This window comes from Streptopelia decaocto (genome assembly GCF_964273445.1).
Source record: "Streptopelia decaocto genome assembly, chromosome: 3".
NCBI lineage: Eukaryota > Metazoa > Chordata > Aves > Columbiformes > Columbidae > Streptopelia > Streptopelia decaocto.
In genome coordinates this window covers 41,479,389-41,493,409 of record NC_138656.1, presented here as the reverse complement: position 1 = coordinate 41,493,409, position 14,021 = coordinate 41,479,389, and the positions used below count along the sequence as shown (strand labels likewise).

Here is a 14,021-nt window from a genome sequence, read left to right as displayed (position 1 = left end):
TAAATATTAGTATGTTAAAAGGCTGTTACTGATCTTTTGCAAGAGTCTTAGAGTTTGAGCTTCAGTCTGGTTTTACTTGCTTCTTAGGAAATCACTTTCCCAAAGATGGTGGCAAACTGCTGTCGATTTCTCTGTTATTTTTGCCGCATCAGCAGGCAGAATCAAAAAGCTATGTTTGATCATCTTAGCTACTTATTGGAAAACAGCAGTGTTGGCCTTGGTAAGTAATAAGCATGTGGCTTTTGAGATTTTAAAACAAAAGAAAAATCTTGAAACTTTCTACTGTTTGATATATGTGTATGTGTTTTTCTGCATCCCTCTGTTTTGCCCTCTGTTTGTGTTGAAGTTTCTCCTTTACGCAGTGGAAAAATATCTCATTAACTGTCTTGCTAACTCCAAACAAATCTCTGACAGTAGCATTAAGTCTAGGTCGTTTAGTACTTGCTTTTTTGTATGTGCTTGGACACTCAGACAGTATAGGTGTAGGTAGTTGCAGGTTTTGCGGAACAAAATAAAATTCTGACTTTGATGAAGAGAGTCATAGATAAGTGTTGGCAGCATTTCATTAGGGCTTAGTTCTTACTGCTCAAGCTTGCTCCCCTGTGCTTTCTTCTATAGACTGTTCAGTACGTAGCTTGGGCAGTGGGAGAAATACAGATCTCATTTGCTTGGGTATGTATGGATGGATGCCGAGAAATCAAACTTGAAATTTTCTTAAAATTTAGCCTTTCTTTCCTAGGCTGAAGTGTTATAGAGATATATTTTTTCCTTTATTTAATTTAGTAGTTGTAATCAAGAATATATAATTATCTAGAATTATCATAGTATTTTTAAAAAAATATCGCAAATTCCTTATTAATGTATAAGTAAAATACAGAAGCATAAACTAAAAATCATTTTGGAGACAAAATGCCCAAATCAGATGTGTTTGGAGCATTAATGTGCAAACCTTAGCTTTTCTAATGCTGTAATAACTGCCATTTTAAAAAGAAATAGGTAACATATAATCTCATAATTTAAAGCTTCTAGATATTTTCTATTTCAATATATTTGACAAAATGTCCGGGTTTTAGATATAAAATCCCCACTACGTTTTCCTCAAAATGAAGTTGTGTTGGGAAAATTAGAAAGAATGAGTTCTTAAAACAAAGTATGTGATGAGAATAGAAACGTGTAAGAAGAGTTGTTTCTAGCTCGAACATCTACATTGTATTTTGATTTTACATCAACATCAAATTTCATATGAGTGCATGATGATATATTAAAAACTGAGTGGTATAAATGATATGCTTATAATAACGCGCTAACTAGTGATAAAATGTATTTTATTAACAATTCTTTGATAATATGTTTCCCATTAATTTGTTGGGTTTTATGAAGTCTGTGTTGAAAATAAATGCTATTTTTACAGCCTCTCCTTCTATGCGAGGATCAACTCCTTTAGATGTTGCAGCAGCCTCTGTGATGGATAACAACGAACTTGCACTGGCTTTAAGGGAGCCTGATTTGGAGAAGGTGAGTAGCTTCTTTATCAAGCATTTTTTTCCCCTGCAGACAGGGGAGGATTCTGTTTCCTGGAGTTCCTGGGAACTGGCTGAAGGGAAGAAGCCAGAGAGTTGTGGTCAGTGGGGCGGAGTCTAGTTGGAGGCCTGTATCTGGTGGAGTGCCTCAAGGGTCAGTAGTGGGGCCTATATTATTCAATATATTCATCAATGATTTGGATGAGGGAATAGAGCGTACTATCAGCAAGTTTGCTGATGACATGAAGTTGGGAGGAGTAGCTGACACGCCAGAATGCTGTGCCGCCATCCAGCGTGACCTGGACAGGCTGGAGAGTTGGGCGGGGAAAAATGTAATTAAATGTAACAAGGGCAAGTGTAGAGTCTTGCATCTGGGTAGGAACAACCCCAGGTTCCAGTATAAGTTGGGGAATGACCTATTAGAGAGCAGCATAGGGGAAAGGGACATGGGGATCCTGGTGGGCAGCAGGATGACCATGAGCCAGCACTGTGCCCTTGTGGCCAGGAAGGCCAGTGGCATCCTGGGGTGTATTAGAAAGGGGGTGGTTAGTAGGTCGAGAGTGGTTCTCCTTCCCCTCTGCTCTGCCTTGAGTGAGACCGCACCTGGAATATTGTGTCCAGTTCTGGGCCCCTCAGTTCAAGAAGGACAGGGAACTGCTGGAAAGTCCAGCGCAGGGCAACAAAGATGATTAAGGGAGTGAAGCATCTCCCTTATGAGGAAAGGCTGAGGGAGCTGGGTCTCTTTAGCTTGGAGAAGAGGAGAGTGAGGGGTGACCTCATTAATGTTTACAAATATATAAAGGGTGAGTGTCACGAGGATGGAGCCAGGCTCTTCTCTGTGACAACTAATGATAAGACAAGGGGCAATGGGTATAAACTGGAACACAGGAGGTTCCATTTAAATTTGAGAAGAAACTTCTTCACAGTGAGGGTAACAGAACACTGGAACAGGCTGCCCAGGGGGGTTGTGGAGTCTCCTACTCTGGAGACATTCAAAACCCGCCTGGACACACTCCTGTGTAACCTCATCTGGGTGTTCCTGCTCTGGCAGGGGGATTGCACTAGAGGATCTCTCGAGTTCCTTTCCAATCCCTAACATTCTGTGATTCTGTGGAGTAGTCAAAATCCAAGCTTGTATTAATTATGGCAGTTTTAGGTATCTTCCAGAGGAAGACTATCAGGACCTGATTGGTTGGTGGTTTGTTTGTTATTGTTTGTTTGTTTGTTTGTTTTTGGAGTGGATAGTTGATTTGAGTTCATGGTTGTTACAAGCACAGGTGTAACTTAAAGGAATTGTCCCAAAGGCAGTTCTTCCTTTGGGAATAGTGGAGTCGATATCCAACAAAACTTTGTTGCTGAAATCTTTCATTGTTATTCTGTCTTGATGGTGACATGCAGTTGTGAGGTAATACAATAGGGGTTAGTAGAAGCCTCGTGACAACTTGTTACAATGTTATGACAAATTTTCATAGAAGTATCTATATCCATCTGTATGTTTTCCTAACATTTAAACCTCTTTCAAAAACGATTGAAAGAATTGGGATTAATTAGACTAAGTTGTCACATGCTCTCAGCAGTTTTTTAAATTGTGTATAATATGCAAATTGCTGCTGCAAGAAGGAATAGAATCATGATTACAATGTCAGTAGTGGATGAGAAAAACAGCTTAAATAATGGAAAGACATTCAAGATGGACATTAAAAAAACACTTTCTAATGGAAAGAAAGTCAGTGGAATACATCGTCTAATTTGTTTTTGAAGATTTCCCATTCTGGAAAGCAGGAAAGCATCTGTCAGGAGTTATATAATTGTAGATGATCTTTTCTTAGAGCAGGAAGATGAACCATGTGTGTTTAAAAGGACATTTTCAGACTTATCATTTTTAAAAATGGTCAGCAAAAAGAAGCTGTCTGAACTGGTTAAAGGAAATGCTTGCAATTCTTACAATTCCTAAAGGAGAGGGCCAACTGAAAACTACTGCTGAAGTATAGATCTAAATTACCAGGTGTTACTGCTTTGTTCTTAAAAAAAGGAAGAATAAAGGCAAGTGAAAAGGAAAGGTTAAAATAAAATATTAGACCTGTGAGTTATATTAGAAGATGTGTTTTCAAATATTGATGATGTGTAGTTGGGGAATGTTACAAAACTGACTAATTTCTAATACTCAGGGTTGCAAGAGAAATGACATCTAGATAGCAAAGAAATGATTTAGAGAAAGGAAAAATGTAATTGAGATACGTAAGGTCTTGCAGTGCATGGCAAAAGTAGGAAAAGTCTGGGAAAGTGAACTAAGAAAGAGGCTGTTTTTCTGATTTACCCAAAATATTATATGGTTTTGTTGAGAAAAATAGAATCTGGACGCCATATCCGAGGGAACATATGAGGATGCTTCCCTTTGAAACTGCACTTCTTTTTCACAATTGATATCTTTTTCATCTAACCTTGCATTTAGGTTGTTCGCTACTTGGCTGGATGTGGATTGCAGAGTTGTCCTTTGTTGATTTGTAAAGGCTACCCAGACATTGGATGGAATCCAGTTGAAGGAGAGCGATATTTGGATTTTCTTCGCTTTGCAGTTTTTTGCAATGGTAGCATAGAAGCCTATACATTTTATAATTTCCTCAATATTGAAATAATTTTGTCATTTAAAATATAATACAAACCATCTTGATAACTTACTGTAAATCTGAAGGACAATTTGCAGAAAGAGTAGAGTCGCGCAAGACACACAGTAACTTAGATGCCCATTTCACAGGTCATACAGGGCTCTGCAAGCCCAGACCCCATTTTTTAGATCCATCTTTAGTCTTCGAAATGCCCACATCTCCATGGAAGTAGAGCAGAGAGTACTAAATCTTTTTATGATAAAACTCATTCTAGACATAGAGCCAACCCCCCATTTTTGGATTAAGATTTATTAATAGATAGTCCAATTTTAGCGTTTAGCAGTTATATCGACCCCCTTATTAACTAGCTCAATTGACTGTGAGTTTTTACTACAAATCAGTAGTAATCCTTTATTACATAGTTACTTCTTTGGCTCTATTTAATTTTGAATTAAATCATGTTTAATTTCATAGCTTTTATTACAGTAATAGAGGAGTATGTTTGTGTGTTTATATAACTTTGTAGTGATACTTAAACTTCTTTAGTTAAAAGTATCTACTGATGCATACATTCTGCACTTTTCTGTACCTTTTTCTGATTATATTTCACAATTGTTTTTGATACTATCTTAAATCCTGATACTTGTTTTATGTGATAGGAGAGAGTGTAGAGGAGAATGCTAATGTTGTAGTCAGGCTGCTTATCCGTCGACCTGAATGTTTTGGTCCTGCTCTAAGAGGAGAAGGAGGCAATGGGTTACTTGCTGCCATGGAGGAAGCAATACAAATATCCGAAGATCCAACAAGAGATGGACGTTCTCCAAGTAATGGATCTAGTAAAACCCTGTAGGTGCAGTGGAATTGCTTACATTGCCATTGTTTTTGTTCATTTGTTTTATAACCTCAGTCATGAAATGATTTGTTTGTTTTAACATGTGAATTATCAACTGGATTCTTCCTTGGATTCTATGAAGGGTAGAGATTTGTCTTCTGCTAAATAGTGCTTCCTCTGCCCTGTTATTTTCAGTAACTCTCCCTAAATATTAAATCCTTTTTAGAATTCTGTTTGTTCTTTGTCAGTCATTTAAGAAGCAATCACCTGATGCAAAATGAGACAGTTAAATGGCAACAATGCAGATGTCACTACAATCTTTAGGGACAAATTCCATTCTGTGTTAGTCTGCTAAAAGTCCACCAGCTAACAGGAAGCCACTATGTGTAAGCTGTTACACCAATGAGCAGATTGTGTCTGCTTATTGTTGCTGTAAAAACTTGTATTTTTTTCATCTTTTAATTGTTTTAACTAATTACAGTGAAATGGAAGAACAAGAAGATGACACTATTCACATGGGAAATGCAATCATGACCTTTTATGCTGCCTTGATTGATCTCTTAGGACGCTGTGCCCCTGAAATGCATGTAAGTTTTTATGTCTTCATGCATTGGAAAGTAAAGGCATAGTTGTTTTACTGATTGTTAGAGGGTTTGCTGTTTGTCTTGTTTGTAGTAACACTTTTTCAAGTATTAAAGCAGAGGTATGGCTACTTAGTATCTTATGTACATAGTGTGTTCATCTGCTAATTTGCAACGAATTTCTATAAGCTATTCAGAAGCTGTTCTTTTTAAATGAATTATCGCTTTGCTCTTTTAATTAATGTTCCCTGTGGTTCGTTTTCAACAATGTTTTCATGAATATTGTTTGATTGTCCATTGTGACAATGGAACTCCTCAAATTTTCCTATTTATTTTAATGGTGTAAAGTGATCTTTTTTTTAATTTTTTTTTTTTTTTTTAAACTGCGGTGTTAACTCTCTTTGTATACTTATTTAAACAGACTGTTTAAATTGCATATAAAAGAGTACATATTATAGGGCATTCTTTGAAAATGTAGGAATAAGCATTGTCCCTGGACATAAACATTGATGTCTCATAATTTTTATTCACACTGATATAGCTTCTCAAAGGTAAGATGGCACTATTTCAGGCATCAGATACAAAGAATTAGACACGGTATAAAAACCAAGCCCTTACCACTTAGTTCCTAAGAGCTTGAAACTTTTTGAAAATATTTGTTGTTTATGATTCAAAATACCTTTTCTTCTACTCAGTTATGCATAGTTTCTCAATTTACCCTGAAACGTGCCCTGATTCATATAGAGTAGTATGGACCACTGTTGGATTTGTACAGAGATTGATAACTTGAGAAAGGTGAGAGATATCCATATAAGAAGGTCAGTGTATAAGTTTTGTTTGAATTAAAAAAACCTAAACCAAACAAAACAAACTTGTTTTCTCCCTGTTCTCCCTGTCTTGCTGCCTTTTTTTAAAATAAAACCAAAGCAAACTGAAAGCGTTGTTATTTGGCAAGGACAGAAAAACTGGCTTTTTTAATCTGAAAATCTGCTTTTGCTTCCCCCTGCTCCCCCCCGCTCCCCCCCTGCCCCCCCCCCGCTACATTTTAATGCTTTATTCACCTCTTTTACCTGACATTCCATTCTGAAAATGAGCCTAGGTCTTATTTAATAACTAAACAACGAGATTTGTGGACTTTTGGCATTTGCATCCAAAATATAGCAAATAAATACAGATTTCATGAAATTACATTATTAATTCTAGTGCTAATTTCAGAGCAGTCATTCTTATGTATCTGTGGTTCAGGAAATTTCTAGACCATGGACACATATAGAATATAAAAAGATGACCTTGTTAATTTTTTTTATTCATCTTTTCCTTAGCTAATCCATGCTGGTAAAGGGGAAGCCATTAGAATCAGATCAATTCTTCGGTCTTTGATTCCGCTGGAAGATTTGGTGGGAGTAATTAGTATTCCTTTCCACATGCCAACCATAGCTAAAGGTAAGATGTTTATTCAACTTTTTTTTTTTTTTTCTCCCATCCTATTGCTATGTTTTGTAATTCAATGACATATTGATACTCATACTTCTTTCAGTATGGAAAAATGTTATAGAAATTAAACTATTTGTTATATGGATGAGAAGAGAAATCATGTGCATTTCAAACGTTTCAAATTTTTTTCTGCATGATATAGGCACTAATTCTGTGTACACTCAAATAACTGATGGATATCCCATTCATTTAAATTGAATCATGAAAATCTATTACAACTTTTAAATTTGAAAATGCCTACTTTCTATTTTTTTTTTTTCAATTACTGTCTTTTTTCTTGATATCATAATTCTTAGCTTTTGCTGTTCTAACCCTATCAATTGTTTCTAGCAGATTTTACTAAGACACCAGAGTTGTTCTTCAGCAACTATGGTGACGTTATAGGTGTGACACACATATATGCAAATGCATTTCTTTGTTTTCTGCCTACATAGAATTGATTGCAATAATGGGAGCTATGTGAGCATCAATATAAAAGGGAAAGGAATTACATCTGCTCTTTTAGGTATCTGGAGAGACATTATAATCTCAACATCGATTATCTAGGGACTTACAGTACAAGAATGCTCAATATGTTATAGTAGAAGAGATAAAAAAGCTCAAACATTCTATTACACCATTATTTCTTTATATCCAAATGGATATAGACCTATAGGTGATATCTCAGTAGCATAGAGGACAGCTCATAGATACAGGATTGTTTATTTGGTTTTGAAAATGAAAGTATCAAAATTTAAAAATATTTCAATTAGTCCAGATATTTCAAAAGTTTTCAGATACAGAGGACTTTTAGCATGATCTTAATTAATTGTCATACACTACATATATGCTCACCAGTGCTGCATTCCCAGAGTGTTTGATGTAGAATTGTTGTATACTTACTTTCTGTTTGCTTCTTCTAAGAACTAGGTAGTTCTGTAGATAAATTAGTATGTTTTGGGTACTTATCATATTCAAATACCAACTGTTAAGGATCCCTTAATACAGAAAACATGAATGGAAAAGCATGTATGGACTTTGAGGTCTAGCTGAGTAGAATTTGCCTTATGCATTCTTTTTCAGTTAACTGCAGATATGTTGCCCTTGTGTAACAAAACCATGGGGAAGATGTCCTAGATATTAAGAGACTCAAAATCTCTGAGAAGTAGTAGCATGACTGCCTAGTTTGCTGGTGAAGGACGATCCTTGTCATTGAACTCTTATTTCTTCCTTTTAGATGGTACTGTGGTGGAACCTGACATGTCTGCGGGGTTTTGCCCAGATCACAAGGCAGCCATGGTTTTGTTCCTTGACAGGGTCTATGGAATTGAGGACCAGGATTTTCTTCTACACCTTCTTGAAGTTGGCTTTCTGCCAGATCTTCGTGCTGCTGCTTCTTTAGATACGGTAAGGATTTACGTCTGTTGTTATTTTGGTTCCATTATGCTACTGAACACTGCAGCATTTTTCATCCATTATAAAAACACATATTTTATTTCTTCACGTTGTCTTCTGTATTTCTCAATTGCTGGATGAGCTGCCTGTTGCTGCTGAGCTTCGAGAATACTTGTAGAACCATGAAGAATGTTCTCCAGAATGACACTCACTTTATAAAGAGCCTGCATTGATACCCATATCCATAAGAGACACAATGCCTTTTCCCAGAAGACTTTCTGAGCTTGTACTATTGGAATAAAAATCAGATGATCTGCCAATGAAGCATGTGACTGAGAGCGTCATTCCAGAAGTGTACTGAAAGTGTTCATCTTCATGCATTTGTTAGGGACATCTGCATTGTTATCTAGGAAATCAATAATTTTTGTTGTAGCTGCTCCTCAAAATTCCTACCTTTTTTTCTGTGAGTCTTATTTCCACCTAATATTTCTTAGCTGGCTTGGTCCAGAAAGATCAGATGTAGAGAGCTTATACGAGGGCTGAGACATGAAATTTTATTTCCATATTTGACCTTTTATGTCAACATTTTTCTGAAAATAATTGTTGTTATTTAAGAAAGAGCAGGTGAGGAGTTTTTCCTCACTTTCAACTTGGGCTTGATCACAACACAGACACATACTGAGGTTTGTAAATGCATACCTAGCTGGTATTACCTGATTTTAGAGTGTTCTGTTAGGCAACTATTACATTCTTCAACATAGTCTGTAAAATTGTTTTGGTTTTGAATGACTACCTTTAGTGTTTATCTTTTCACTCATTAAAAATAGAACAAAACAAAAGCCATCTGTGAGACTTTAGAAGCAGGAAAAGAAGTTAGGCATCCAGCTTTCACTAGGTGTAAAATCCTAATTTTTGTGTTTTGGAAATGTCCGTCTTTATAACCACTACAAAAGAAAAACAAACAAGGTCTTTTCATTTGTAACAACATTGATGATACAAATCTAATTTCTGTCCCATTTAATTCATAGGCTGCTTTAAGTGCTACGGATATGGCTTTGGCTCTGAATCGATACCTTTGCACAGCAGTCTTGCCTCTGTTGACCCGATGCGCTCCTCTTTTTGCTGGCACAGAGCACCACGCTTCCCTCATCGATTCCTTGTTACATACTGTGTACAGACTCTCAAAGGGATGCTCTCTTACCAAAGCTCAGCGAGATTCTATTGAGGAGTGTTTGCTGTCTATCTGTGGGTAAGTAAACACACCTGGCTATACAGGAATGCTAATGGATAAAGTGACCGATGATATTTATAATGCAGAAATGCAGAACTATGCCACCAGTAGTGTAATTAAGATTTTTCTTCTGATATTTTCAAATACCTTACATTCAGTTTGCAACTTCATTAATCACTTATATGCATTCCTCAATTATTTTGCTATTACTGATTTTTTAAAAAATTAAGACCCTGCTGATTAACTAAAGGACATACTGCAAAAAAGACAAAGCTCTGGAAATGTGTAGCTGTGCATACACTGAAGTGCCATTTAAATACTTTTAGCTGTACTGATTGGCAGTACGGCTGATGATCAGTAGATTATACTGTTCTATGGAGAGGTGTATTTATGTTGTGTTACATTTGAAATCCTAATCAATGACTAGTATTGTTATACCTCATTATTGACACCTATGGGACAAATTTTGTCTGGGTATGAGGTCTCAAAACCAGTTGATTATTATCCAATTTTTTTAGAAGCCTACTGGCTCAATTATCAGAAGTTGACTAGGTACTTATGAATTAATTTCCAATTAAAGTTAGCAACATTTAGGCTTTCAAATCAGCAGAGGGTTTTTTTAATATTTCACATTTCTTTTGCTTAATGTGGAAATGTGTTCAGAAATGACGAGCTTTTATATTACAGTGCTGTAAAAATGTACTGTATAGCATTTCTTTATAAAATATATCACACTGATAATTTTGTGTGTGTATATATATATATTACCTTGATAAGAACCAATAAAATGGACCAGTGTTTGCTATTTATCTGGAAAGATTTAATGTTTATGCCATTCTAACATACATGCTATACCTATTCCTTCTGTCCTTCCAGTTGGTGCCCACTGCTAAGTTTCTCATTTAGTATATCTAAAGAGTTAGTGCTCTTATTTCTTTATTAGTTTCTAGGATATTTTTTAAAGCCATTGAGATACATTACAAGAAATTAATGTTATGGCCTTTCCTCGGGAGCATCATGATCATTATCTGTAATATAAAAATTCTGTTTTTTTTCCTGGTTTTCTTTGCCTATAGATCAGGTATTTACTCTGCTTCTTTAAAGCATTTGATTTGCAGCTTGTTCAGAAGGTTTTCCTTGGTATGCACTTGTTTGTTTTCTTTTGGACACATTTTTTTCTTAGTACCACTAGCAAAATCCTATTACTTTAGCTATTACCTTATTACTTACTGGCACAGAACTGACAGGTTACTTTAATATATTTATTAATTATTTACATGAAACTGTGCTGGCACACCCTTTTGAAATGGTTTGTCTCCTTTTAGGCAGTTGCGGCCTTCCATGATGCAGCATTTGCTGAGAAGATTAGTATTTGACGTTCCTCTATTAAATGAACATGCAAAGATGCCTCTCAAGGTAAAAGTATATTTTAATATTCAACAACGTTCCTTTGTTACAGTTGTAACAAAGTGCAACAGCACATAATTGTATGGAGAATATCTTCTGTCTTCTTTCTTACCTTATCTTCACCCTACAATAATCTAAGACCATAATTGTTAAAGCTAAATTGCTGCTTTGGCAGGAATTCAGTCTTAATTTACATCCATCCATATAAAATAACAAAGTCTGTGTCTAGTGTTTGCTTCTCCTTTAATTATCTTCATTTTTATTTAAGCCCATATGGAAACAGAATAGAAAAATCTTTGGGAGTGAAGAGCAGAATCCAGTGCACAAAGGAAGATAACAATTGATAGTCTTTATATACCCTTACTCTGTGTTGCTTTTGCCTTCTCTTGGAAAATGGACTCTCTTTCTCTGGTTTGAAATCTAAGCAATACATGTTTTTTAATAACCTTCCATTGTGTTTTCAGTCCCCAAAGGATTCTAGACATCTTCCTAGTGCACAGGCAGAATGTGTTTTTTTCCTCTCTGAGGTGACACATTCCTTAAAGATTCCTCAGATTTTTTCAGCAGTTCTAAGAAATGTATGATTTCCTACCTTACCTACTTCTGTTTTTCAGCAGTCTTTTTGAACAGTTTCCCACCATAACTTTGAATGAGACATTTAGTCTTTTCTTCCTTAATATTTGTTTATGCTTTAAAAGCCACATATTAGGATTAATTGCATTTTACATCTGATTTTTTTTGCCAAAATACTCCTCAGAATTATGCAGGCTTCTACTAGCCAGATTGTGGTCCCCAAACTCATATGAGGAATTTGAATCTTAATTCTTAAAGCCAGGACCTACTTTGCAGTCTTTACCATGCCAAGGACTTCATAATTTGGCTGTGTCCCCCAAGAAGTGCTCAATCAAACTAAAAATGCCACAGCAGCCATCCTTTAATCCCTATGTGTGAGAAAAGCAGTTGATAATTTAGTATACTGTCCTGAAGGGGACCTTTCTAATGCATTTTATGTGCTGCAAAAAGCAACTAATAACTAGAAACTCCCTGAGTGGCTGTGGTTCTTCAGGTTTTCTTTAGGCGAAAGGACAACCCCAGCTCCCTGAGATCTGTTCATCTAGGACAGCAGGTTTTTTGATCCTGAGAGTCATAACTGGCAGTGACTTGCCCATATTGCTGACCTGAACAGGAAGGAAATAATAATTAAATCCTTTTGGCTTCAGGAGAACATAGATATGAAGAGAAATATGGTGTTAAAATTGTAATAGAATGTCATAGAATTTATTTTGGAAAAAAACAAATGCATCTTTGACTCTTAGAGTCCATGTTTCGTAGACCACTGTAGTTCTACATGAGTGATGAAACTTCTGTCTTTTTACATTATATATGCATGTAAGTTCTTCTCTGCCTTTTTTCTGTAATCATATGACAATTTAAATAGTAAATAGATAATAATAGATTATTTAAATCTGTAGACATATAAATGCATTATATGGATTTTTTTTTTTTCTGATCCATGAAAAGTTATAACAGAACTGCAAAGTATTGAGCTTATATTTTTGGTTATCAAAATCCTCGCTTCTACATATCAGGACTTTTATGTTATGAATATCTGCATTTTTCTATCTTGGCATTTGTTCTGACTAATAAAAAGGGACTCCTGTCAGCTCTTTACTGACTGTGACTTGTAATATTTTGCCAATATGCCTCACAAGTGATGTTGAAACAACTCTCTTTTTGTCTGGGGAACTGTTAAAAACTGTGACTTAAAATTCCAGCTAAATTTTTTGGAAAGATCATTCTGTGCCTTAGTAAAATCTGTCCCTGGGTAGGACTAGGTATTCATACTTTGCTATTGCCAGAAATTTGTTGTTTAGGGTTGTGTTTACTGACAGATGTACAACTAATATTTCCTCTTGTCTGACTCAGGGAGGTAGAGGACACATTGAATGCAAAATTAGTGATGTTTCAGTTTGGCAAATAGCCAGTAGCAGGTTCTTGCACCATTTGAGTCCCTGATAATCTGGAATCTTGTAACCACTTGAGAAGTATCCCCAAAATATGTATTTAATAAAAGACAGGGAGAAAGGATAAAGCTTCTCTGCTTATTGTAATAGAGGGCAGGAGAGTAGACTGATAGCAGGTTTTACAGCTTACAGAAGAGATGAGTCATGCTGGGAGTTATTGTTTAATAGGTCTCAGACATGTAAATAATAGCTGGGAACTAGGTGAAATCATGGTTCTACTGTCTTACCCACCAAGCAGCAGTGTTTGGAACAGCACCACACAGATGGAGGCGAATTCTTGTCTTCAGCTGAACTGTCAAAGTTCTTACGGTATTGTGGAAAATTATCCTCTGTCAGATGCTTTTGCATATGCCACTAATGTTAAAAGGAAGAACTGCTCTTCTTGTGTGTGTATCCACCAATGGTTTAAAGAGATACACAACCTGGCTTCCTGATAAATCTAGAAATTTCTCTGGCAGTGTCTGTGTAATGGTCAAATGCCAGAATGGAAGAACATCAACAGTTATATTTTGCTTTCAAAATATGTTCTGTTTTAGTTGCTGACAAATCATTATGAAAGATGCTGGAAGTATTATTGTTTGCCAGGTGGATGGGGTAACTTCGGTGCTGCCTCAGAAGAAGAACTTCATTTATCCAGAAAGTTGTTCTGGGGTATTTTTGATGCTTTGTCTCAAAAGGTAATTCCTTTTTAATATCCATCTACTACTGTAAAAGCCTTTTCTTTATTCTGTCACTTTTACCTAGCATTTACCAACACTGTGTTACACATTTAAAAGGAAAAGATATAGGCTTTAGTGCATTTAAATCTTCCTCTTTTAGCTTTTGCTTTAATGTAGGTATACCGTTTTGTCTCCTTATTAGAAAAAGATATATCTAATGAAGTAATCTTGAGGTGTATCTGTACAGGTCATCTACACGTCAGTGCCCTAAAAGCAAATTCAAGCATCTGCAG

At 35.9% G+C, this 14,021-nt stretch overlaps 1 protein-coding gene across 1 annotated transcript in view; it reads left to right on the top strand.

Annotated features, from left to right (window-relative positions):
- RYR2 (ryanodine receptor 2) overlaps positions 1–14,021 on the top strand; it is a gene marked incomplete at its 5' end in the record, with an annotated part of 392,755 nt that overhangs the window by 268,894 nt on the left and 109,840 nt on the right. The window contains 10 exons of the mRNA XM_082048672.1: positions 88–220; positions 1,412–1,515; positions 3,973–4,108; positions 4,786–4,972; positions 5,440–5,545; positions 6,862–6,982; positions 8,250–8,419; positions 9,436–9,656; positions 10,964–11,054; positions 13,606–13,746. Of these exons, the coding sequence (XP_081904798.1) occupies positions 88–220; positions 1,412–1,515; positions 3,973–4,108; positions 4,786–4,972; positions 5,440–5,545; positions 6,862–6,982; positions 8,250–8,419; positions 9,436–9,656; positions 10,964–11,054; positions 13,606–13,746 (1,410 nt within the window). The remainder of the gene's footprint in view (positions 1–87; positions 221–1,411; positions 1,516–3,972; positions 4,109–4,785; positions 4,973–5,439; positions 5,546–6,861; positions 6,983–8,249; positions 8,420–9,435; positions 9,657–10,963; positions 11,055–13,605; positions 13,747–14,021) is intronic.